The following is a 27281-nucleotide window of genomic DNA, read 5'->3' as shown; positions in this document are numbered from 1 at the left end:
TCATATCCTATTCCTCCATATAATAAACCTATTGGCCTACTGGCAAGAAATGTTGCCTGGACTCGGAGGGTTGGTGTCTGGATGTATTTAGATCACAAGTCCCTATGGGAGCAGTCACTCATGGCGGCCAGACTGACACGGCGATGACAGCTCTGTTGGGATGGCGGATACAGCGGACAGAGACGGCCACCGAGAAAGCAGGAACAACTCACAATGGTTTGGCACTGTTCATACAGCAAATCCTGAGTACAGTGTAACCATAAGGCTTCCGTAGCGTCCTGGTTCTCTAGTATCTCCCACCAAGTTAGGTGGCCATACTTGCTTTTCTACATGGGTCGGAAGAACCTCTAGTGGGATTGGGTGGGTAGAACCTCTATTTGGATTGGGTGGGTAGAACCTCTAGTGGGATTGGGTGGGTAGAACCTCTAGTGGGATTGGGTGGGTAAAACCCTTACTGGGATTGAGTGGGTAAAACCTCTACTTGGATTGGGTGGGTAGAACCTCTATTTGGATTGGGTGGGTAGAACCTCTAGTGGGATTGGGTGGGTAGAACCTCTAGTGGGATTGGGTGGGTAGAACCTCTAGTGGGATTGGGTGGGTAGAACCTCTAGTGGGATTGGGTGGGTAGAACCTCTAGTGGGATTGGGTGGGTATAACCTCTATTTGGATTGGGTGGGTAGAACCTTTAGCGGGATTGGGTGGGTAGAAAATCTAGTGGGATTGGGTGGGCAGAACCTCTAGTGGGATTGGGTGGGTAGAACCTCTAGTTGGATTGGGTGGGTAGAACCTCTAGTGGGATTGGGTGGGTAGAACCTCTATTGGTATTGGGTGGGTAGAACCTCTAGCGGGATTGGGTGGGTAGAACCTTTAGCGGGATTGGGTGGGTAGAAAATCTAGTGGGATTGGGTGGGTAGAACCTCTTGCGGGATTGGGTGGGTAGAACCTCTATTGGGATTGCTCCAACATCCAATGGAAAACCAGATGGGTCTCCTGAAGTTCAGCTCAGGACTAGTTTTAGACGGCAATTGGACAGAGGGGTTCTGCTAAATGTGGCCAATCACTGCCCGTTCCAGTGGCCGGATAGATGGACACCGTATATGGGATCATACATGGCTCTGGCCAACATGGTGAGTCTGTAGATGGCACCTTCAGCCGCACCAGCCATGTATAACCACTTCCTTGGCCAATCACCTTCTTTCTTCAGGTGATTGGCCAAGGGATGTGCCTACTCCCATCTGCAGAATCCAATAGGGAGTGGGTCACTTACTGGTGAGTGGAGATCCTATAAATACCTTAATGGGAAGTGAGTTGGTGGTTCCACGGCATTACCCACCAGTGCTCCCGAACAGACTCAGCGCTGACCCGTGGCACAGGGGCGGGGCCTGAATGGGAGAGGGAGGAGCAGCTTCTGCCATAACACACTGGTTTATACCTGCTAACTCTCTGCCTGGCCATATGGACTATTTCATTATTCATTATATAAACACAAACTAGATATAATGCCCAATTACAAACTATACTATGAAATGGCAAGCAACATGGCAGCACGTGTTGGGTTCGGTGCATCGAGCCAACAAAAACCAGTTCCTCCGCATTTTTCTTACACTAATGATTTTATGACCTCGGAAACCTACTGCTTTAAAGTGAAAGAATCTGGGGGGGAAAAAAACAATATTTTACAAAATGAGGGTTTCAAAGGGATCTAAAGCTACTGAGCAATTCTGTGCGTCTGATCCTGCCGGGTAATAACTTGCTGTAAATCCCCAGTGGGACATCGGCCGCTCTCCCTCCCCTCCCAGCCTGTGTCAATAGCACTTAGTGTGATCAGAGAGACGTGTAAAGAACAAAGTGACTCTCCCAGAGCTGGGACCCCCACCCGTCTGCCATAGTGTTTCCCTTAGACAGTACAGTATGGGGGTACAGCTTATTGTGTGCCCAGAACATTCCTTCTCTGTATATTTGTATTTATACATATGGGTAGGGGGTGCCATAGTGTTTCCCTTAGACAGTACAGTATGGGGGTACAGCTTATTGTGTGCCCAGAACATTCCTTCTCTGTATATTTGTATTTATACATATGGGTAGGAGGTGCCATAGTGTTTCCCTTAGACAGTACAGTATGGGGGTACAGCTTATTGTGTGCCCAGAACATTCCTTCTCTGTATATTTGTATTTATACATATGGGTAGGGGGTGCCATAGTGTTTCCCTTAGACAGTACAGTATGGGGGTACAGCTTATTGTGTGCCCAGAACATTCCTTCTCTGTATATTTGTATTTATACATATGGGTAGGGGGTGCCATAGTGTTTCCCTTAGACAGTACAGTATGGGGGTACAGCTTATTGTGTGCCCAGAACATTCCTTCTCTGTATATTTGTATTTATACATATGGGTAGGGGGTGTCATAGTGTTTCCCTTAGACAGTACAGTATGGGGGTATAGCTTATTGTGTGCCCAGAACATTCCTTCTCTGTATATTTGTATTTATACATATGGGTAGGAGGTGCCATAGTGTTTCCCTTAGACAGTACAGTATGGGGGTACAGCTTATTGTGTGCCCAGAACATTCCCTCTCTGTATATTTGTATTTATACATATGGGTAGAGGGTGCCATAGTGTTTCCCTTAGACAGTACAGTATGGGGGTACAGCTTATTGTGTGCCCAGAACATTCCCTCTCTGTATATTTGTATTTATACATATGGGTAGGGGGTGCCATAGTGTTTCCCTTAGACAGTACAGTATGGGGGTACAGCTTATTGTGTGCCCAGAACATTCCTTCTCTGTATATTTGTATTTATACATATGGGTAGGGGGTGCCATAGTGTTTCCCTTAGACAGTACAGTATGGGGGTACAGCTTATTGTGTGCCCAGAACATTCCTTCTCTGTATATTTGTATTTATACATATGGGTAGAGGGTGCCATAGTGTTTCCCTTAGACAGTACAGTATGGGGGTACAGCTTATTGTGTGCCCAGAACATTCCTTCTCTGTATATTTGTATTTATACATATGGGTAGGGGGTGCCATAGTGTTTCCCTTAGACAGTACAGTATGGAGGTACAGCTTATTGTGTGCCCAGAACATTCCTTCTCTGTATATTTGTATTTATACATATGGGTAGGGGGTGCCATAGTGTTTCCCTTAGACAGTACAGTATGGGGGTACAGCTTGTGTGCCCAGAGCATGCCCAGTCAGTATGAGGAGATGGAGGGACAGGTGCAGGACAGTTTAAGGTTCTAGAACATCAGAGAGTGTTGCGGTGTGGGCGGACAGTGTAGCTGCCATTACGGTTCCTTAGAGCTAAAAGTCCGCGCCCTCTGACCTATCGGGTCATAGAAAACAAACAGAGGCACCGGGCCAGAGGCTTCAGCCTGGAAATGAGTTTACAAAACTTGACGGATCTGCAAGGAAAAGGCTCTCGGATTTCCTATAATCATGTAACACAAGAGGCGACCATTGCCTGGGGCCCCGGCTCAGCTTTGGGTGCCCCGTGTATAAACAACCCCCCGCCCTGCTTTTCATCTTGTGATCAAACCATCCAAATGGCACGGCTCAACAAGTCCCACGTTATTATGTCCCATTCGCGCCCCCCCCCTTAATAAGGACACGTTATATGAACGACCCCCCCAATCACTGGACAGATATTTATCCATATTAATGAGCAGGTTACAGAATGATACTAGGACTAACGGCTGCTTCTGATTGGTGAGTCCTACGGGTCACGAGTCAAACACAGAACTTCAAAGGGGAAAGTGTGGGGCCGGGGCCCTTCGGGTTACTCATCATTTGCCAAACAATGGCCCCCGGCCGGTGATTCATTGGCTGAAGGAGATAGCATCTCTGCCGCGACCTCTCGCCGTGCATTCCAATTGGATGCTCTGAGAGGGAAGGGGGTATAAATAGCAGCACAGGGCAATTCAGGGATAAGAAAGGATCCAGTTAATGACTGAGTTAATTAAGCTCATTATTTCCTCTGAGCAAACACAAGCGAGAGTGCAAATGTTAGGCACCCGCTCTCTCTTTCCCTCCGGCTGTACCCTCTCACTGCTGAGATACCCGCTCTCTCTTTCCCTCCGGCTGTACCCTCTCAATGCCGAGATACCCGCTCTCTCTTTCCCTCCGGCTGTACCCTCTCACTGCTGAGATACCCGCTCTCTCTTTCCCTCCGGCTGTACCCTCTCACTGCTGAGATACCCGCTCTCTCTTTCCCTCCGGCTGTACCCTCTCAATGCCGAGATACCCGCTCTCTCTTTCCCTCCGGCTGTACCCTCTCAATGCCGAGATACCCGCTCTCTCTTTCCCTCCGGCTGTACCCTCTCAATGCCGAGATACCCGCTCTCTCTTTCCCTCCGGCTGTACCCTCTCACTGCTGAGATACCCGCTCTCTCTTTCCCTCCGGCTGTACCCTCTCACTGCCGAGATACCCGCTCTCTCTTTCCCTCCGGCTGTACCCTCTCCATGCTGAGATACCCGCTCTCTCTTTCCCTCCGGCTGTACCCTCTCCATGCCAAGATACCCGCTCTCTCTTTCCCTCCGGCTGTACCCTCTCCATGCCGAGATACCCGCTCTCTCTTTCCCTCCGGCTGTACCCTCTCCATGCTGAGATACCCGCTCTCTCTTTCCCTCCGGCTGTACCCTCTCCATGCCGAGATACCCGCTCTCTCTTTCCCTCCGGCTGTACCCTCTCCATGCCGAGATACCCGCTCTCTCTTTCCCTCCGGCTGTAACCTCTCCATGCCAAGATACCCGCTCTCTCTTTCCCTCCGCTGTACCCTCTCCATGCCAAGATACCCGCTCTCTCTTTCCCTCCGGCTGTACCCTCTCCATGCTGAGATACCCGCTCTCTCTTTCCCTCCGGCTGTACCCTCTCCATGCCAAGATACCCGCTCTTTCTTTCCCTCCGGCTGTACCCTCTCCATGCCGAGATACCCCTCTCTCTTTCCCTCCGGCTGTACCCTCTCCATGCCGAGATACCCGCTCTCTCTTTCCCTCCGGCTGTACCCTCTCCATGCTGAGATACCCGCTCTCTCTTTCCCTCCGGCTGTACCCTCTCCATGCTGAGATACCCGCTCTCTCTTTCCCTCCGGCTGTACCCTCTCCATGCCAAGATACCCGCTCTTTCTTTCCCTCCGGCTGTACCCTCTCCATGCTGAGATACCCGCTCTCTCTTTCCCTCCGGCTGTACCCTCTCCATGCCAAGATACCCGCTCTTTCTTTCCCTCCGGCTGTACCCTCTCCATGCCGAGATACCCGCTCTCTCTTTCCCTCCGGCTGTACCCTCTCCATGCCGAGGGCTGCTGCCCATCTATCCCGACTCACGTACACAGAATACCCAACTGGCACGGGTCACAGTTACCCAATTCTGCCTGACAGGGCCAAACAATCGAATTAAAATGGCGGGCATAGGCACGGTCGGACCCAGTATCGCATTGGATTGTTGATCCGATGGAAAATCAAACCTGCCCGATTGAGATCTGCCCAATTTTAGGCCTGTTGGGGGCACCCATACACGGGCTGAAGGACCCGAATCAGCATCTGAAATCTGCCCGTGTAAGGCCGCCTTTGCTTTCAAAGCTCATTCTTTAATGTTACCGAATTCCGGTTTCTTATAAGCAGTTTGTAATCGAGTTGTGTGGGCCAATCTGAAACCCATGGCATCGGCCAGTGATACAATTTTTTGGCAAATGGGTGACTCAGCCGTGGCACCCCCCCACCCAAAATTCCTTCTCAGATCCTCTCAATTGCTCGGTTATATACCGGCGCCAGGGCACCCGTTCCGGCCTCCCTAACGGAAAATGACGTGCAAGTTGGGGGACATGTAGGGGACAAGATGCCTCCCCCCCCGCCCATCCCTCATGAATACATCACTGCCAACTGAAGGCACCACTATATTCACTGAAAATGTGAACTGGGCCTGACAACCCATATACCTGCTGTTTTGGCCCTAGGGTCAAACAATGGAATTAGCCCGATATCGCCCTCCTTAGGTGGGCATACTGGGAGAAGATCTGCTCGTTTGGTAAGATTGGACCTTGTTTGGCAGATTTTACCGGGTATGGCCACTTTAAAAGACATTGGCATAGGTTATTCTGCACAGTGATCTTTGCGTTTGTTTGGTCAATGGGAGCCGCCATGATTGCTCTAATGAGAAGCCTTGTTATCAGGCTCAGCAGCGCCCCCTGGAGACAGGTATGAAAGAGATATAGCTTCTGGTTGGCATAACAACTCATTACATTCATCTCAGATATGGGTGGCCATGCAGAAGGCGCTTGAACCCACATTATTTTGGGAGGCACCAAACCGAAGTGCCCAAAATGTAACACTTTAGAAAAATACCCATCGCTGCCGCAGATTTGCTTTGTATCCCGACGCCCTAATCCGCCGATTCTCTGGGAAGCCCCAGCGGCGACCACATGAAACGGACACAAAGGGTAATTTACATCGATGGGGGAAAGGAAGGTTTAGCGCCAAAGCCGACTCGCAGGGGTGAAGAGGAAACAGCCATCGGGAAAAGAAAATATTTTTTTGGAGCTGGGGGGGCCCTGAATGTTAGATCTCCGCAGCCCTGGAGAAGTTTAATATAGAACTTGCTACATCTGGACCACAAAATGGAGATATTTGAGAAGGTTTGGGGGGGGGGGGGAAGGAGAAAGTGAGAGGACTGTAACGCTCCCCCCCCGGCAGGGCTGCTACAGAGAAGGAAAACACATTAATCCGGGGGGATTTGCAGTATGTGTTCTTAAATAGGCGATTGTGTGCGTCTTACAGCGCGGCCCCTTCAGGCGACATGGGATACCCTTAGTACGGGGGTCACCATATGTCTGGCTGCCCACACACTGGGCACCTGTTGGTTTGGCTGAGCACCGAGGCAACGTGAACCGTGGCCAGAACCGAAATCTCTGTAATACGCGGGGGGACGCACGTGCGCTCTACAGCACCGTTCCCAGGATTTATCCGAATACAGCAGGGATCATTGGCTTTCCATAAAGTGTGAGAGCAATGGGGTCATGGGCCTTTCACTGAAGATTGAGCCAACGGAACCATCACCGGCCACCAATATCTAATCAGTCTTCTGGTGGTATAGACCCACTTCAACGCGACCCATAGTTGTTTCCAAAAAGGTTCTGCAGAGCATTGAGTCTGGTCCACGAGGATTCCCCACATTTGAAAGCTCCCCATCTGTGCCGTGTTGCTTCTCACAGCTGTTCGGCAATGGCCACGCCGTGAATGTGTGGTGGTGGTGTCCCTGTCTGGGGTGATCCTCCAGCTGAGCCCCAGACTGACGCCCAAAACCAGAGGCCAGATTGGTCAGCAGGAGCGAGGACGGGGGAGCCCACGAGGGGCTGAACCCGATGAAAGATGGCGAGTTGTTGAGCGGAAGGCATGCAGGAGATCCGGCGAGGCGGCTGGGAGAGTGACATGGAATGTCCAAGCATAGCAACAGCCAACATACTGCAGATGCTCTCACATACAGGACTGTCAAACAAAAATCTCAACGGCCCTCCCTATTGGCCGGATTCATTAAAAAAAAACAAATTAGTCCATGAAGTTTTTTCCATTTGCATAAAGAACGGTTTGAGAGGCTGAAAAGTAACTTTAGTCTCTTGCCCCAAAGTATCAACATCTGCTGGGGGCACAGCTGCTCCTGGGTCTGCCTGTCCCTCTTCATTCATTGGTGGGGAGGTTCTAGGTGCCCCGGGCCCCTCTCACTCAGGGGTCTCTCTATGTAGAGTCTGAGTGGAAGGGCTCAGGGGTCTCTCTATGTAGAGTCTGAGTGGAAGGGCTCAGGGGTCTCTATGTAGAGTCGGAGCGGAAGGGCTCAGGGGTCTCTCTATGTAGAGTCTGAGTGGAAGGGCTCAGGGGTCTCTATGTAGAGTCTGAGTGGAAGGGCTCAGGGGTCTCTCTATGTAGAGTCGGAGCGGAAGGGCTCAGGGGTCTCTCTATGTAGAGTCTGAGTGGAAGGGCTCAGGGGTCTCTCTATGTAGAGTCTGAGTGGAAGGGCTCAGGGGTCTCTATGTAGAGTCTGAGTGGAAGGGCTCAGGGGTCTCTATGTAGAGTCTGAGTGGAAGGGCTCAGGGGTCTCTATGTAGAGTCCGAGTGGAAGGGCTCAGGGGTCTCTCTATGTAGAGTCTGAGTGGAAGGGCTCAGGGGTCTCTCTATGTAGAGTCTGAGTGGAAGGGCTCAGGGGTCTCTCTATGTAGAGTCTGAGTGGAAGGGCTCAGGGGTCTCTCTATGTAGAGTCTGAGTGGAAGGGCTCAGGGGTCTCTCTATGTAGAGTCTGAGTGGAAGGGCTCAGGGGTCTCTCTATGTAGAGTCTGAGTGGAAGGGCTCAGGGGTCTCTCTATGTAGAGTCTGAGTGGAAGGGCTCAGGGGTCTCTCTATTTAGAGTCTGAGTGGAAGAGCTCAGGGGTCTCTCTCTGTAGAGTCCGAGTGGAAGGGCTCAGGGGTCTCTCTATGTAGAGTCCGAGTGGAAGGGCTCAGGGGTCTCTCTATGTAGAGTCTGAGTGGAAGGGCTCAGGGGTCTCTCTATGTAGAGTCTGAGTGGAAGGGCTCAGGGGTCTCTATGTAGAGTCTGAGTGGAAGGGCTCAGGGGTCTCTATGTAGAGTCTGAGTGGAAGGGCTCAGGGGTCTCTATGTAGAGTCTGAGTGGAAGGGCTCAGGGGTCTCTATGTAGAGTCTGAGTGGAAGGGCTCAGGGGTCTCTATGTAGAGTCTGAGTGGAAGGGCTCAGGGGTCTCTATGTAGAGTCTCAGTGGAAGGGCTCAGTGGTATCTATGTAGAGTCTGAGTGGAAGGGCTCAGGGGTCTCTATGTAGAGTCTGAGTGGAAGGGCTCAAGGGTCTCTATGTAGAGTCTGAGTGGAAGGGCTCAGGGGTCTCTATGTAGAGTCTGAGTGGAAGGGCTCAGTGGTATCTATGTAGAGTCTGAGTGGAAGGGCTCAGTGGGAACATAAGGGATCCTGCTTGAGTAAAGCCGTATTGTTACTGGGAAGGGGTGGGGCCATGGTGCTTTAGAGAAGGGTTGGGCAGATCTTGGCATGACCTGGGAAAATCAGGGTGCGGTCAAAAATGCACGAATGTTCCCCTGAAAGTGCTGGAAGGCACGGATAACATGCAACACGCAATGTATGTATTTTATGAGCACGGCCTGAGTAATGTAATGACATGTAATCATCCCTTAATGTCTCTACATAACGATAACCCAACCCCCAGGGAAGGTTTGGCAATGGCCGGATCAGCCCGACCCGGTAAGCCTGACCTGGGGGCGCCGGAGATGGGGCACAAGAACCGGGATGCAAATCCTTTTGATACATCCCGAGGAATTGATCATCCGCCTTGTGATTAGCCCCCCTCCCCAACACTCTCGTGCCCCCCTCCCAACACTCTCGTGCCCCCCCTCCCACGCAAGCTGCTCCATGTTCAAGGCTATCACCTTTCTGCTGTACTTGTGAATGGCTTCGACCCCCTGCTCAGCAGAGCATTTTCTCATTCATTAGCACTTAGCAGAACTTGTGAAATGAGGAGACTTTCTCCAGGTTGTGAGCACAGGGGGCTGTTCCTGCTGAATTGTGCTTAGTACAGGGGAATCCCTATGTGCCATAGTTTTATAGTATCTCTCTGTACAGGCTATGAGCAAACTTAGGGGGCTGTTCCTGCTGAATTGTGCTTAGTACAGGGGAATCCCTATGTGCCATAGTTTTATAGTATCTCTCTGTACAGGCTATGAGCAAACTTAGGGGGCTGTTCCTGCTGAATTGTGCTTAGTACAGGGGAATCCCTATGTGCCATAGATTTATGGTATCTCTCTGTACAGGCTATGAGCAAACTTAGGGGGCTGTTCCTGCTGAATTGTGCTTAGTACAGGGGAATCCCTATGTGCCATAGTTTTATGGTATCTCTCTGTACAGGCTATGAGCAAACTTAGGGGGCTGTTCCTGCCGAATTGTGCTTAGTACAGGGGAATCCCTATGTGCCATAGTTTTATGGTATCTCTCTGTACAGGCTATGAGCAAACTTAGGGGGCTGTTCCTGCTGAATTGTGCTTAGTACAGGGGAATCCCTATGTGCCATAGTTTTATGGTATCTCTCTGTACAGGCTATTAGCAAACTTAGGGGGCTGTTCCTGCTGAATTGTGCTTAGTACAGGGGAATCCCTATGTGTCATAGTTTTATGGTATCTCTCTGTACAGGCTATGAGCAAACTTAGGGGGCTGTTCCTGCTGAATTGTGCTTAGTACAGGGGAATCCCTATGTGCCATAGTTTTATGGTATCTCTCTGTACAGGCTATGAGCAAACTTAGGGGGCTGTTCCTGCTGAATTGTGCTTAGTACAGGGGTAAATGAACGGTGGCTGCTTGTGTTGCTCTGATCAACCAATATTTGCAGAATGTCCCCATGTGCCTCTCAGCTCCCAAATCAATCATCCGCCTGCCTAAACAGATAATTGAAGGGATTAAAGCCCCCAAATAATAGTTGCCCCCACCCAGCCAGTGATAAGGAGTAGGAAAGCTCAGATGAATGAGCAGCCTGTGGGCCAATAGTCACTGGGTCACTGTTGGTTCTAGATAAGGACATACTTAGTACTGATATGGGCACCAATACAGGAGATAAGCCCCTGAATTACACCAGTGTATTTGAATATAAAATCTCCCATCACAGCAGGAGGAGCGGCCGATAAGGAACCCAGCGCCGGGGAACGTAGCAACGATTAATAAGTCTCGTTCTGCCCCGTGGGCCCCAAACTGCTCACTGCCCACACTCCCAGGTGCCCGGCCTGTACTTTCCTACTCCGTCACCATTAACTGCCCATTAGGTGCCACTGAGCTGGAAATACTGGCACCAAGCGCCAAAGTGAGCTGTGAGCCTGCCCTATAAATCCCCATGGGCATTAGAGGGGCACTGAGGTGCTGGGAAGGGGGACACTGGGGCACATGGAGGGTGCTGGGAAGGGGGACACTAAGGGTGCAGGGAAGGGGGACACTGGGGCACATGGAGGGTGCTGGGAAGGGGGACACTAAGGGTGCTAGAAAGGGGGACACAGGGTTTTGGGAAGGGGGACACTGGAGCACATGGAGGGTGCTGGGAAGGGGGACACTGAGGGTGCAGGGAAGGGGGACACTGGGGCACATGGAGGGTGCTGGGAAGGGGGACACTGAGGGTGCAGGGAAGGGGGACATTGGGGCACATGGAGGGTGCTGGGAAGGGGGACGCTAAGGGTGCAGGGAAGGGGGACACTGAGGGTGCAGGGAAGGGGGACACTGGGGCACATGGAGGGTGCTGGGAAGGGGGACACTGAGGGTGCAGGGAAGGGGGACACTGGGGCACATGGAGGGTGCTGGGAAGGGGGACACTGAGGGTGCAGGGAAGGGGGACACTGGGGCACATGGAGGGTGCTGGGAAGGGGGACACTGAGGGTGCAGGGAAGGGGGACACTGGGGCACATGGAGGGTGCTGGGAAGGGGGACACTGAGGGTGCAGGGAAGGGGGACACTGGGGCACATGGAGGGTGCTGGGAAGGGGGACGCTAAGGGTGCAGGGAAGGGGGACACTGAGGGTGCTGGGAAGGGGGGCACTGATGGTGCTGGGAAGGGTGACACTGGGGCACATGGAGGGTGCAGGGAAGTGGGACACTGGGGCACATGGAGGGTGCTGGGAAGGGGGACGCTAAGGGTGCAGGGAAGGGGGACACTGAGGGTGCCGGGAAGGGGGGCACTGAGGGTGCCGGGAAGGGGGGCACTGAGGATGCCGGGAAGGGGGACACTGAGGGTGCCGGGAAGGGGGGCACTGAGGGTGCCAGGAAGGGGGGCACTGAGGGTGCCGGGAAGGGGGGCACTGAGGGTGCTGGGAAGGGTGACACTGGGGCACATGGAGGGTGCAGGGAAGGGGGGCACTGAGGGTGCCGGGAAGGGGGACACCCAAGGTGCAGGGAAGGGGGGCACCAAGGGTGCGGGGAAGGGGGGCACTGAGGGTGCAGGGAAGGGGGACACCCAAGGTGCCGGGGAAGGGGGGCACCGAGGGTGTGGAGAAGGGGGGCACTGAGTTAATAGAGGAAGGCACCGATCCCATGGAAAACGGTAGAAATCTACTCTGTACAGATAAATGTGCCGGGCCGGGGGTTCTAGACGCAACTCAGTAAGGAACATACAGTGAGTGGAATTAACCCTGTATGGAACCTCCCTTTATTCTCAAATTTTCATTCTTAGGCCCAAACGGCCAAAGGCTTCAAACAGAAATGTCTGATTTATATAAAAGCACAAAGATTCACACTCAGCTCACAATTCCTATTATACAGGGGAATAGGGTGGAAATGCACGGAAACACAATGGCATCTCTTCCTCTGCATATTTGTATTTATTCCTATCAGCGGGAGCAGCCATGTTTGCTCTGCTGAGCTGCACTCCCAACACTGCCCTCTAGGGGTTAGATGGAGACACGGCAGAATGCCTGCTGGGATTTACCAAGCAATAACTTACAGCCAGGAGAAAGGAAATCTATTCCCAGCATGCACTGCTTTCTGCAGCCACAATGGGGAAGGATAATAATAATAATTCTTTGGAGTTCCCCTTTAATTATCAGATAAGGATAGCGAGAGAGAGGTATATTCCCAAACAGGATGAATATGGATAAGGTTACTATGACGACACAATAAAGGGGCCGCCGGCTCATATACTGGGGGATCAATGGGACGTGCAAGGGAAGCAGATCCTTAGGGCAGATACATGGGATTCTATAGAGAATTATGGGGCATTAAAGGCACAGGACGTGGGGTTCCATTGGGCAGAGGGGAGGGTGTGATTGGAGGAGAATGGGAGGGCGGGACCTACATACAGGCAGGTCACTGACCTACTAAACTCCCAGGAAAAGAAGCCATTTGCCCACATACATAATTCCCTTATCTCTGTATCCACACACGGCATTAATAGGAGCGGAATTCTTGCCCCCCCCACTCCCAACCCCCCATGAAATAGTGAAGCTAAAGCCCTTTCCGTAATTCTATTCTGTTTTCCATGATGGTTCCTCCAATCTCTTCCTTTCAGGGAGTGGCTCTTTCAACTATCCACCAATCAGGAACATGTTATACATTATATATATATAAGTATATAATATGGGCCTGGAGTATATATATGATATAGGCTGGGTATATATAATATGGGCCGGGAGTATATAATATGGGCCGGGAGTATATATATGATATAGGCTGGGAGTATATAATATAGGCTGGGAATATATAATATGGGCCGGGAGTATATATATGATATAGGCTGGGAGTATATAATATAGGCTGGGAGTATATAATATGGGCCGGGAGTATATATATGATATAGGCTGGGAGTATATAATATAGGCTGGGAGTATATAATATGGGCCGGGAGTATATAATATGGGCCGGGAGTATATATATGATATAGGCTTGGAGTATATAATATAGGCTGGGAGTATATAATATAGGCTGGGAGTATATAATATGGGCCGGGAGTATATATATATATATAATATAGGCTGGGAGTATATAATATAGGCTGGGAGTATATAATATGGGCCGGGAGTATATATATATATATAATATAGGCTGTGTGTATATAATATGGGCTGGGTATATATATATATATAGGGCATGTATATCAGAGTGATGGTGAGCGGTGCCGGCTGTGCCACGGGGCAGGTAGCTGATAGGCAGATATAATAAATAGTGAGTAAATAATATACCCATCAGCCCTGCCCGGGGTGCCACTAGTGTTGCTAATATATCAATTAAATGCCTAAGCTGCACTTGTTCCGCCCGCACCAAAGCCCCCGGGGCACAAAGGATCCCTTCACCGGGCCTGAATGCCCCTCTCATTAACATTCGGGGGTCTTGCGAGTGTGGGATAAACTTCCAGCCACAACGCGGAGCGACAAGGCTAAGTGAGCGTGACTGTGAGCCCCCCGCGCACAATGGGCCGGGAGTGACAGCGTGTCTGGGGAGAGGGGACAGCGGGGGCCCGTGGAACCCAGCCCGAGGGGGCACTGTGTGAATCTGTGCCGGATTAGCCCCGAGCAGCATCCAAATGAGCATTGTCCCTTGGCCCCGAGACCCCCCACCGACTTAGAGTGTAGCCAATGGGATTTGGCGCCGTGACTGCGCTCTCGCCCCGATACCCCTGAAACAAAGGGCTAATTATCCCCTTAACGCGATTTGCGCCGCTGTCCGCTCCGGTTATAGGCTGATAAGTATTTTATGGACCCCCATATCTGTTGGTAGCCAGGAGCCCAGAGCTGGGGGGGTTTCAGCCAGGAGTGGGAACAAGGGCCCCTTTCATAGGGAATTATAGGAAGCGATGCTACCGGCCTGGGAAATCATTCCCAAACCCTAGGGGCCCAGATCCGCCCCATATACAGAACCCTGGGCTAGAACATACTGGTACCTTCCCTAGGTCCGCTCCGTTACAGAACCGCAGAACTGTCCGCCCGTAAATGCGCATATTCCATGCAGTCGGGGCGTGTATTTATCATTACCAGGGGAGAGGGGCTATTTATATGCCCCTTTAGGGCACATAGTATGATGTACAGAGTGCTGTCCTGAGACAATTTGCAATTGGTCTTTATTTTGTATGATTTGCAGGTTTTTATTATTATTATTATTATTATTAACATTTATTTATAAAGCGCCAACATATCCCCCAGCGCTGTACAATAGGTTTTTGAGTTCTTTGACTTTCTGTTCAGCGGCTCTCCAGTTTGGAATTTCAGCAGCTATCTGGTTGCTAGGGACTAATTTAACCTAGCAACCACGCAGTGATTTAAAAGAAAGACAGGGATATGAATAGGAGGAGGGGCTGAATAAAAAGATAAGGAATAAAAAGTAACAATAACAATAAAACTGAAGCCTCACAGAGCAATAGGGTTTGGCTGCCGGGGTCAGCGACCCCCATTTGAAAGAAGGCAAATAATTCAAAAATGATATAAAATAAAAAATAAAGACCAATTGAAAAGATGCTAGTAATAAGCCATACTATAATATACTAAAAGTTAACCTGAAGGTACTAAACTCACCGTCTGAACCTTTATGATTCGGCCGAATCCAAATCCTGCCAGAAGAGCTGACAATCCCAAACTGGATCCCCTGCAACGTGAGCCCCTTCTGGACTGGATGAGCCGGTACCGGCTCCGCGGTTAAACGGTTAATAAAGCGGAAGGGTTTGTGTTTGGGCAGCGGGGGCCGGCGCGCACCTGTGCGTATGGGGCAGAACTGGAACCCATAAAGCCTGATCCTGCCGCCGGATCCGGTTTCACAGGCTAAGCCCCGGAACAGGGAGAATGTATTCATCAATTCGCAGCGCTTGCAGGAAAGAAAACCCAAACCGTAACTATAAAGGGCAAAACCGCCATGAATCACATGCAGTAAAACCCCCCAGACTTTCCCAGGCAAACGTCACGCTGTTTTACACCGGAGGGACCAGCGGGGCCCCAATATCCCAGTTACTCATTGCAATGGCTCATTCCTGTAAACTGGTCCCAGTGCCGCAACCAAGAGCCTAATGATGCTAAAGGCTCAAGTACTGAAACTGGAGGATAGAGGGGTCCCTCCTGTGCCCCCCATCCCACCTTCTTTATAATGGGCTCCCACAATCCTTTGCCTCCAACCCTGGTCCTTATGCTCCCACAATCCTTTGCCTCCAACCCTGGTCCTTATGCTCCCACAATCCTTTGCTTCCAACCCTGGTCCTTATTCTCCCACAATCCTTTGCCCCCAACCCTGGTCCTTATGCTCCCACAATCCTTTGCCCCCAACCCTGGTCCTTATGCTCCCACAATCCTTTGCTTCCAACCCTGGTCCTTATGCTCCCACAATCCTTTGCCCCCAACCCTGGTCCTTATGCTCCCACAATCCTTTGCCCCCAACCCTGGTCCTTATGCTCCCACAATCCTTTGCCCCCAACCCTGGTCCTTATGCTCCCACAATCCTTTGCTTCCAACCCTGGTCCTTATGCTCCCACAATCCTTTGCCCCCAACCCTGGTCCTTATGCTCCCACAATCCTTTGCCCCCAACCCTGGTCCTTATGCTCCCACAATCCTTTGCCCCAACCCTGGTCCTTATGCTCCCACAATCCTTTGCTTCCAACCCTGGTCCTTATGCTCCCACAATCCTTTGCCCCCAACCCTGGTCCTTATGCTCCCACAATCCTTTGCCCCCAACCCTGGTCCTTATGCTCCCACAATCCTTTGCCCCCAACCCTGGTCCTTATGCTCCCACAATCCTTTGCCCCCAACCCTGGTCCTTATGCTCCCACAATCCTTTGCCCCCAACCCTGGTCATTATGCTCCCACAATCCTTTGCCCCCAACCCTGGTCCTTATGCTCCCACAATCCTTTTCCCCCAACCCTGGTCCTTATGCTCCCACAATCCTTTGCTTCCAACCCTGGTCCTTATGCTCCCACAATCCTTTGCCCCCAACCCTGGTCCTTATGCTCCCACAATCCTTTGCCCCCAACCCTGGTCCTTATGCTCCCACAATCCTTTGCCCCCAACCCTGGTCCTTATGCTCCCACAATCCTTTGCCCCCAACCCTGGTCCTTATGCTCCCACAATCCTTTGCTTCCAACCCTGGTCCTTATGCTCCCACAATCCTTTGCCCCCAACCCTGGTCCTTATGCTCCCACAATCCTTTGCCCCCAACCCTGGTCCTTATGCTCCCACAATCCTTTGCCCCCAACCCTGGTCCTTATGCTCCCACAATCCTTTGCCCCCAACCCTGGTCATTATGCTCCCACAATCCTTTGCCCCCAACCCTGGTCCTTATGCTCCCACAATCCTTTTCCCCCAACCCTGGTCCTTATGCTCCCACAATCCTTTGCTTCCAACCCTGGTCCTTATGCTCCCACAATCCTTTGCCTCCAAACCTGGTCCTTATGCTCCCACAATCCTTTGCCTCCAACCCTGGTCCTTATGCTCCCACAATCCTTTGCCTCCAACCCTGGTCCTTATGCTCCCACAATCCTTTGCTTCCAACCCTGGTCCTTATGCTCCCACAATCCTTTGCCTCCAACCCTGGTCCTTATGCTCCCACAATCCTTTGCCCCCAACCCTGGTCCTTATGCTCCCACAATCCTTTGCCCCCAACCCTGGTCCTTATGCTCCCACAATCCTTTGCCTCCAACCCTGGTCCTTATGCTCCCACAATCCTTTGCCTCCAACCCTGGTCCTTATGCTCCCACAATCCTTTGCCTCCAACCCTGGTCCTTATGCTCCCACAATCCTTTGCCTCCAACCCTGGTCCCTTATGCTCCCACAATCCTTTGCCTCCAACCCTGGTCCTTATGCTCCCACAATCCTTTGCCCCCAACCCTGGTCCTTATGCTCCCACAATCCTTTGCCCCCAACCCTGGTCCTTATGCTCCCACAATCCTTTGCCTCCAACCCTGGTCCTTTTGCTTCCACAATCCTTTGCCCCCAACCCTGGTCCTTATGCTCCCACAATCCTTTGCCCCCAACCCTGGTCCTTTTGCTCCCACAATCCTTTGCCTCCAACCCTGGTCCTTATGCTCCCACAATCCTTTGCCCCCAACCCTGGTCCTTTTGCTCCCACAATCCTTTGCCTCCAACCCTGGTCCTTTTGCTCCCACAATCCTTTGCCCCCAACCCTGGTCCTTATGCTCCCACAATCCTTTGCCCCCAATCCTCGTCTCTTGCTCCCACAATCCTTTGCCTCCTGGCCGCACCCCAAAACATTCCATCTATTCTGCTGCACCCCTACTCTAGATACACAGGCCAAGGGGAAGTTCACCTTCGAATGAACTTTTATTATGCTGCAGACAGTGATATTCTAGGATGATTTGCAATTAGTCTTCATTTTTTTTGTGGTTCTTCAGTTACGCAGCTTTTTGTCTGGTTTGGTATTTCAGAAGCTACCTGGTTGCTAAGGACTTCTTTTTCCCTAGCAACCAGGCAGTGATTTGAAGACTGAAAGACTGAAATATGAAAAGGCTAAAAAAAAACCCATAATAATAAAGACCAACTGCAAAGTTGCTAGTAACTGGCCATCTATAACAAACTAAAAGATAACTCACTGCCCCTTTAACGACTAATGGTTCTGTACCAGGCAGGGCAATGTCCCGGCAGTAGGAAACCCCATTACTGTCCAGTCTGGATCCAACAACACCTGAGAGGCGGCCGGAGGGGCCCAGACACAGAGTTTATGCCCCCCCTCCCCGCATACTGTTTGTATGGCAGCGACTGTGACCCCCGGGCGCGCGGTGTACAGGACATGAGTGAGGAAGGCTGTGAGAGACTCCTTTGATCAGGTATCCTAAGCACAAAGCCCCCTGGGATTGCCTTACAGTCGGGGGCCCCCCAGCCCTGCTGGCAGGACATGCATCACAGGCACAAGGGTAACCTTTCCCTCTTTGATCCTCTGGATAAGAATCAGAGTCAGTGACCCCTGCACCGGAGCCTCCTCTGGCAGCACAGGGGTTAATACTGGGTGCTATACGCTGCTTCCCCACCAGATAAATTGGGGGGCTACGTTTAACACCAGTGGGCTCAGAACCAGGGGCAGAAACACAGTAGAACTTCTGAGTTTTAGTATGATGTAGAGAGTGATATTCCGAGGCAATTTGCAATTGGTCTTCATTTTTTTTATTATTTGTAGTGTTTTGATTATTTCATTTTTTGTTCAGCAGCTATCTGGTTGCTAGGGTCTAAATTACCTTAGCAACCAGGAATAGAATAGAAAGATAAGGAATAAAAAGTAACAATAAAACTGGAGCCTCACAGAGCAATAGGGTTTGGCTGCCGGGGTCAGTGACCCCCATTTGAAAGAAGGCAAATAATTCAAAAATGATATAAAGTAAAAAATGGAGACCAATTGAAAAGATGCTAGTAATAGGCCATTCTATAATATACTATATACTCCATTTGAAAGCTGGGAAAGGCAAATAATTCATTAAACTATAAAAAATAAATAATGAAGACCAATTGCAAAGATGTTTAGCACAGACCATTATAGAACATATTAAAAGTTAATTTAAAGGTGACCCACCCCAATCACAGCGGCAGAGGGTATATAATGCAGTGTAACAGGGGGCAGATTACAAACGCAGCCACAGCACAATGATGCCTTTGCTCAAGAGCTTGCAATTCCTTGCCCCAGCAACTGCCTCTCAAGCCTCCGCACTTGGGATAAAGCCCCCTTCACTGAAAAGCTTCCGCAAGCTGCTTATCAGGCAGATAAGAGGGGTATTTAGGTGGGTAGGAAGGGAGGTGAAGGGGGGGGGCAATAAGTAGCCCAGGGATTGTGTGGCGCAGATTCTGGTCATTCAGCAGAACCCTATGTAACCGGCGTCCCAGGGTAACCCAATAGGGGGGCCACGGGCAGAGCTGGATGTGTTCCTGCACAGGGGGGGCAGTAAGGCTACACATACACTTATGGGGGAGGGATGTGTGACCCCAATTCTAGCAGGGTCTCTCCCAGAATTCTGTTAGGAAATTGCTCGGTGCCATCGCCGGCCCAGTCCAATCCCACATTGCGGCCCCGGTTTAATAGCCTGTCACATATCATATTTCATTTGTGACTCCTGACGGGGGCAGGTTTCTGTGGCCCCTAACTGCCCCCCCCCCAGCCACACATTGCATGTAAATGAGATATTATTGCTCCAATCCCCTCTCTCCCCCTGCGCTTGGCGACCAGGAGCGGCGCCGCGGGTAAGTGCTCCGTCCCAGCCAATTGGAATGGAAAACTAATTTGGGCAGTCGGAGGAACGGCAATTAAATTGGGACAAAGAGGCGGTGCTGACCTTTAACCCCGCGCTGATTTGGTTTCTCGTAGGGCCCTTATCTGGAATAGAGAGCGCCGGGGTCGGCTGTTCTACAGGGGGAAATGGAACGATGCCTGAATCTCCTACCCCCACCCACAAACCATTCATCATTCCTTCCATCACCTTTAAGCAACTTTTCAATTGGTCTTCATTATTTGTATGTTATAGCTTTTGAATTATTTGCCTTTCTCTTCTGACTCTTTGCAGCTTTCAAATGGGGGTCACTGACCCCAGCAGCCAAACCCTATTGCTCTGTGAGGCTCCAGTTTTATTGCTATTGTTACTTTTCATAACTTAATTATCTAATTATGTCTCCTATTCATATATCAGTCACTCTCTGGTTGCTAAGGTCATTTGGACCCTAGCAACCAGATGAAAACTCTGAAAACTGCTGAAACTCCAAACTGCAGTGCTGCTAAACACAAGCTGTAATTAAAAAACTATAATTTATACAAAATGAAGACCAATTGCAAACTGTCTCAGAATATTCCCTTCATCATTTTAAAAGTATAAACTCAAAGGAGAACAACCCCTTTATGGTGCCAGGCTGTATATGATGATGGAGAGAGAGCTAGAGAGAGGAGACAGACAGAGAGAGGGAGACAGAAAGAGACAGACAGAGAAGGAGAGAGTCTGAGAGAGAAGGAGACATAGAGAGAGAGAGAGAGAGAGAAGGAGACAGAGAGAGAAGGAGAATGAGAGAGCTAGAAAGAGACAGAGAGGGAGTGAGAGGAGGAGAGAGACAGAGAGAGCAAGAGAGAGGAAAGACAGAGAATGAGATCCTGAGAGAGAAGGAGACATAGAGAGACAGAGAGAGAAGGAGAATATGAGAGCCAGAAAGAGAAGGAGAATGAGAGAGGCAGAGAGAGGCAGAGAGGGAGTGAGAGGAGGAGAGAGACATAGAGAGACAGAGAGAGAAGGAGAATGAGAGAGACAGAGAGAGAAGGAGAATGAGAGAGCTAGAAAGAGACAGAGAGGGAGTGAGAGGAGGAGAGAGACAGAGAGAGAGCAAGAGAGAGGAAAGACAGAGAATGAGATCCTGAGAGAGAAGGAGACATAGAGAGACAGAGAGAGAAGGAGACATAGAGAGCCAGAGAGGGAGTGAGAGGAGGAGAGAGACATAGAGAGAAGGAGAATGAGCGAGACAGAGAGAGAAGGAGAATGAGAGAGCCAGAGAGAGACAGAGAGGGAGTGAGTGCTACACAGGGGTAGGGAAGGGCCCATATATACAAGCAGGCTGGGGCCCAATCCTCTCATTGCGGGCAGATAACTAATCTGGGGATCTCGGATGCTCTTCAATAGCCCCCCCCCCCCCCCCCGGCCTTTATTTGGCCAAGTGTGAGAGCGCTGGGATTTGGGCAGGAGAGCGCTGGGATTGGCTGCTCTATATCTGATTTCACCACAAATTTCACATTATTTTCAGCCACAGACAAAACCCATTTTATTGTTACAGACCCGGAACCGACCCACATAGTCTGACTGGCACCCTATAGAGCTGGCATTCAGTCCGGCCCATTATACCCTCGATATTGTATGTGCTGGAGAGGCCACACTTACTCACGGGGTGGGGGGGCACAAGAAGAAGAAGAAAGACCCACCTGGTTGATGGAATTGGCAGCGCAGGAAGCCAGACCGGTTCCAACGGACGCAAGCAGGAAGCAGGTGGGGTCAAAGGGCACGGGGGCCATGGCATATCCGGCTGATGCAGTTATAACCACCAGGGCTGGAAGGAAAGAAACATATAAGTATGATTCCCATCAGCCCCTGCCCCAGTGAGCTTACAATCTAAGGTCCCTATCCCATTCCCATCAGCCCCTGCCCCAGTGAGCTTACAATCTAAGGTCCCTATCCCATTCCCATCAGCCCCTGCCCCAGTGAGCTTACAATCTAAGGTCCCTATCCCATTCCCATCAGCCCCTGCCCCAGTGAGCTTACAATCTAAGGTCCCTATCCCATTCCCATCAGCCCCTGCCCCAGTGAGCTTACAATCTAAGGTCCCTATCCCATTCCCATCAGCCCCTGCCCCAGTGAGCTTAAAATCTAAGGTCCCTATCCCATTCCCATCAGCCCCTGCCCCAGTGAGCTTACAATCTAAGGTCCCTATCCCATTCCCATCAGCCCCTGCCCCAGTGAGCTTACAATCTAAGGTCCCTATCCCATTCCCATCAGCCCCTGTCCCAGTGAACTTACAATCTAAGGCCCCTATAACATTCCCATCAGTCCCTGCCCCAGTGAACTTACAATCTAAGGCCCCTATCCCATTCCCATCAGCCCCTGCCCCAGTGAGCTTACAATCTAAGGTCCCTATCCCATTCCCATCAGTCCCTGCCCCAGTGAGCTGACAATCTGAGGTCCCTATCCCATTCCCATCAGTCCCTGCCCCAGTGAGCTTACAATCTAAGGTCCCTATCCCATTCCCATCAGCCCCTGCCCCAGTGAGCTTACAATCTAAGGTCCCTATCCCATTCCCATCAGTCCCTGCCCCAGTGAGCTTACAATCTAAGGTCCCTATCCCATTCCCATCAGTCCCTGCCCCAGTGAGCTTACAATCTAAGGTCCCTATCACATTCCCACCAGTCCCTGCCCCAGTGAGCTTACAATCTAAGGGCCCTATCGCATTCCCATTAGCCCCTGCCCCAGTGAGCTTACAATCTAAGGCCCCTATAACATTCCCATCAGTCCCTGCCCCAGTGAGCTTACAATCTAAGGTCCCTATCCCATTCCCATCAGTCCCTGCCCCAGTGAGCTTACAATCTAAGGTCCCTATCACATTCCCATTAGTCCCTGCCCCAGTGAGCTTACAATCTAAGGCCCCTATAACATTCCCATCAGCCCCTGCCCCAGTGAGCTTACAATCTAAGGCCCCTATCACATTCCCATCAGTCCCTGCCCCAGTGAGCTTACAATCTAAAGTCCCTATCCCATTAGTCCCTGCCCCAGTGAGCTTACAATCTAAAGTCCCTATCCCATTCCCATCAGTCCCTGCCCCAGTGAGCTTACAATCTAAGGTCCCTATCCCATTCCCATCAGCCCCTGTCCCAGTGATCTTACAATCTAAAGCCCCTATAACATTCCCATCAGTCCCTGCCCCAGTGAGCTTACAATCTAAGGTCCCTATCCCATTCCCATCAGCCCCTGCCCCAGTGAGCTTACAATCTAAGGCCCCTATAACATTCCCATCAGTCCCTGCCCCAGTGAGCTTACAATCTAAGGTCCCTATCCTATTCCCATCAGCCCCTGCCCCAGTGAGCTTACAATCTAAGGTCTCACACACACTAGGGGCAGTTTGATGGCAATTAGCCTGCCTGTATGTATTTGGGGTGTGGGAATACCGTACCTGTAAGCCTTATCTTCGAGAGCCGCGCCAGGACCCCCGGTAGGGCAGCTACATCCACTTTAATCTCCCTCCACCCCCGTTCCTCATTGGCTGAGGGAGGTAGCTTGATATCCGCTGGGGGTCCCTGAGCAGTTTCATCTTTGGACAATTTGGGGGGCAGAGGAAAAGTGGCGGATATGGCTTTGACTTCTTGCAATACGGTCTCCTCTTGGGCTGCGCTCTCTAACGTCTCTGGTTTGGGCTTGGCTCTTTGGCGTAGGCTCGCGGGCTGCGTCACGTACTGGAATGAGAAAAGGGCAATCGTTCAGAATCACCCCATAAACTGCCACAGGGGGACAGACAATAAATACACCCCCCAATCCCATTATTCTTTTGGCACAAACCAGACTGTACCAAAGCAAAGACGGGGGATGATGCGGTACCCACCTTGCGCCTGGGTGGATGAAATAAAGGCCATTGCTCCGGGTGCCTCCGGCACATCTGCAGAACCCGACAGGCCACAAGTTGCCCCGTGACTTTGCCGTGGAGCTGTGCCAGGCACATAGCTGTTACCCCTTGGGAGGAAGCAGAGAGGGGCACAGGTTAGGGTTGGCACCACATACAATACCATTCGCTTTCACGGTTTGGAAACACTGTATATATGAGGTCTAGTTGCCCTTTAAAACTTAAAAAAAAAAAAAAAGTACCCACCCCAACCCTCCAGAACATTGGCCACAGGACAAACCCCTGGAATCCGGCCCTTTCCCATTAAAAGTAAGTGGTGCAAGTGGCGTATCGAGCGCAGCCTCTCGCAGGGTCGTTAGCCAGGAATTAAACACTCGCTCGTCATCGTTCCCGCGTCGTTCCCAAAAGCAGCGGCCAAAACCCCAGCGTTTTACTGCCCCGCGAGTGAGGGAGGAAATGAAAGTCTCCTACAAACACATTGGCCTCGCGCTTTAATAAGTAATGAGTTACCTCAGTGGAAAGATTAATGTTAAATATCATGTAATTACCCAAACGAGCGCCCAGCGCCAGCGGGACCGGCACTTAAACACCATTCCATGTACATTCCCCCCCGTCACACTGGTACGGCCCAATCAGAACTGCCAGTATCGCAGCTCCTAACCCCCCAACCAGAACCAACTGGGTCCTACACTGGTAACAACTGGGACTGACCCATAAACACGTCGGTGCCATTAGTACAGTTTGGGCCTAGGGGGGGACTGACCCATAAACACGTCACTGCCATTAGTACAGTTTGGGCCTAGGGGGGACTGACCCATAAACACGTCGGTACCATTAGTACAGTTTGGGCCTAGGGGGGACCGACCCATAAACACGTCACTGCCATTAGTACAGTTTGGGCCTAGGGGGGACTGACCCATAAACACGTCGGTACCATTAGTACAGTTTGGGCCTAGGGGGGACCGACCCATAAACACGTCACTGCCATTAGTACAGTTTGGGCCTAGGGGGGACTGACCCATAAACACGTCACTGCCATTAGTACAGTTTGGGCCTAGGGGGGACTGACCCATAAACACGTCGGTACCATTAGTACAGTTTGGGCCTAGGGGGGACTGACCCATAAACACGTCACTGCCATTAGTACAGTTTGGGCCTAGGGGGGACTGACCCATAACACGTCACTGTCATTAGTACCAGTTTGGGCTAGGGGGGACTGACCCATAAACACGTCACTGCCATTAGTACAGTTTGGGCCTAGGGGGACTGACCCATAAACACGTCGGTGCCATTAGTACAGTTTGGGCCTAGGGGGGACCGACCCATAAACACGTCGGTGCCATTAGTACAGTTTGGGCCTAGGGGGGACCGACCCATAAACACGTCACTGTCATTAGTACAGTTTGGGCCTAGGGGGGACTGACCCATAAACACGTCGGTGCCATTAGTACAGTTTGGGCCTAGGGGGACCGACCCATAAACACGTCGGTGCCATTAGTACAGTTTGGGCCTAGGGGGGACCGACCCATAAACACATCACTGCCATTAGTACAGTTTGGGCCTAGGGGGGACCGACCCATAAACACGTCACTGCCATTAGTACAGTTTGGGCCTAGTGGGGACTGACCCATAAACACGTCGGTGCCATTAGTACAGTTTGGGCCTAGGGGGGACTGACCCATAAACACGTCACTGCCATTAGTACAGTTTGGGCCTAGGGGGGACTGACCCATAAACACGTCACTGTCATTAGTACAGTTTGGGCCTAGGGGGGACCGACCCATAAACACGTCGGTGCCATTAGTACAGTTTGGGCCTAGGGGGGACCGACCCATAAACACGTCGGTGCCATTAGTACAGTTTGGGCCTAGGGGGGACCGACCCATAAACACGTCGGTGCCATTAGTACAGTTTGGGCCTAGGGGGGACCGACCCATAAACACGTCGGTGCCATTAGTACAGTTTGGGCCTAGGGGGGACCGACCCATAAACACGTCGGTGCCATTAGTACAGTTTGGGCCTAGGGGGGACCGACCCATAAACACGTCGGTGCCATTAGTACAGTTTGGGCCTAGGGGGACCGACCCATAAACACATCACTGCCATTAGTACAGTTTGGGCCTAGGGGGGACCGACCAATAAACACGTCGGTGCCATTAGTACAGTTTGGGCCTAGGGGGGACCGACCCATAAACACGTCGGTGCCATTAGTACAGTTTGGGCCTAGGGGGGACTGACCCATAAACACGTCGGTGCCATTAGTACAGTTTGGGCCTAGGGGGGACTGACCCATAAACACGTCGGTGCCATTAGTACAGTTTGGGCCTAGGGGGGACTGACCCATAAACACGTCGGTGCCATTAGTACAGTTTGGGCCTAGGGGGGACTGACCCATAAACACGTCGGTGCCATTAGTACAGTTTGGGCCTAGGGGGGACTGACCCATAAACACGTCGGTGCCATTAGTACAGTTTGGGCCTAGGGGGGACTGACCCATAAACACGTCGGTGCCATTAGTACAGTTTGGGCCTAGGGGGGACTGACCCATAAACACGTCGGTGCCATTAGTACAGTTTGGGCCTAGGGGGGACTGACCCATAAACACGTCGGTGCCATTAGTACAGTTTGGGCCTAGGGGGGACCGACCCATAAACACGTCACTGCCATTAGTACAGTTTGGGCCTAGGGGGGACCGACCCATAAACACGTCGGTGCCATTAGTACAGTTTGGGCCTAGGGGGGACTGACCCATAAACACGTCGGTGCCATTAGTACAGTTTGGGCCTAGGGGGGACTGACCCATAAACACGTCGGTGCCATTAGTACAGTTTGGGCCTAGGGGGGACTGACCCATAAACACGTCGGTGCCATTAGTACAGTTTGGGCCTAGGGGGGACTGACCCATAAACACGTCGGTGCCATTAGTACAGTTTGGGCCTAGGGGGGACCGACCCATAAACACGTCACTGCCATTAGTACAGTTTGGGCCTAGGGGGGACCGACCCATAAACACGTCGGTGCCATTAGTACAGTTTGGGCCTAGGGGGGACCGACCCATAAACACGTCGGTGCCATTAGTACAGTTTGGGCCTAGGGGGGACTGACCCATAAACACGTCGGTGCCATTAGTACAGTTTGGGCCTAGGGGGGACCGACCCATAAACACGTCGGTGCCATTAGTACAGTTTGGGCCTAGGGGGGACCGACCCATAAACACGTCGGTGCCATTAGTACAGTTTGGGCCTAGGGGGGACCGACCCATAAACACGTCGGTGCCATTAGTACAGTTTGGGCCTAGGGGGGACTGACCCATAAACACGTCGGTGCCATTAGTACAGTTTGGGCCTAGGGGGGACCGACCCATAAACACGTCGGTGCCATTAGTACAGTTTGGGCCTAGGGGGTCCGACCCATAAACACTGGGCCGGCGGCAGAACAGAATGAAATTACATGGTTCCGGCTCAGAGCAGGGAAGTGGGGGGAGTTTAATGGCGGCAGCTGTCCCACCATACAAGGTTCTGCTGGTAAGACCCGGCTCAATAAACCCAGAATTTCTGATGCCGGTGAGTAAGATCTGGCCGGATTATCTGTAAGGGGAACTTTACGGGCCACATGGATTATCCGGGCGGCGCTGGAAAGAACACGGGGCCCATCACTAAGTTTTTCCACATTGGCTCGGGGCAGGTTCTGAGCGCTTGGGGCTA

At 51.5% G+C, this 27281-nt stretch overlaps 1 protein-coding gene across 1 annotated transcript in view; it reads right to left on the bottom strand.

The window, feature by feature from the left end:
- The window catches only part of cox10 (cytochrome c oxidase assembly factor heme A:farnesyltransferase COX10), a 50747-nt gene that overhangs the window by 18098 nt on the left and 5368 nt on the right, over window positions 1-27281 (bottom strand). Inside the window, 3 exon segments of the mRNA NM_001126581.1 lie at window positions 21395-21519; window positions 23134-23413; window positions 23560-23687. Coding sequence (NP_001120053.1) covers window positions 21395-21519; window positions 23134-23413; window positions 23560-23687 — 533 coding nt within the window.

This window comes from Xenopus tropicalis, chromosome 10 (genome assembly GCF_000004195.4).
Source record: "Xenopus tropicalis strain Nigerian chromosome 10, UCB_Xtro_10.0, whole genome shotgun sequence".
Taxonomy (NCBI): domain Eukaryota; kingdom Metazoa; phylum Chordata; class Amphibia; order Anura; family Pipidae; genus Xenopus; species Xenopus tropicalis.
The sequence above is the reverse complement of the archived record's forward strand: the minus strand, read 5'-3'. Positions and strand labels throughout refer to the sequence as shown.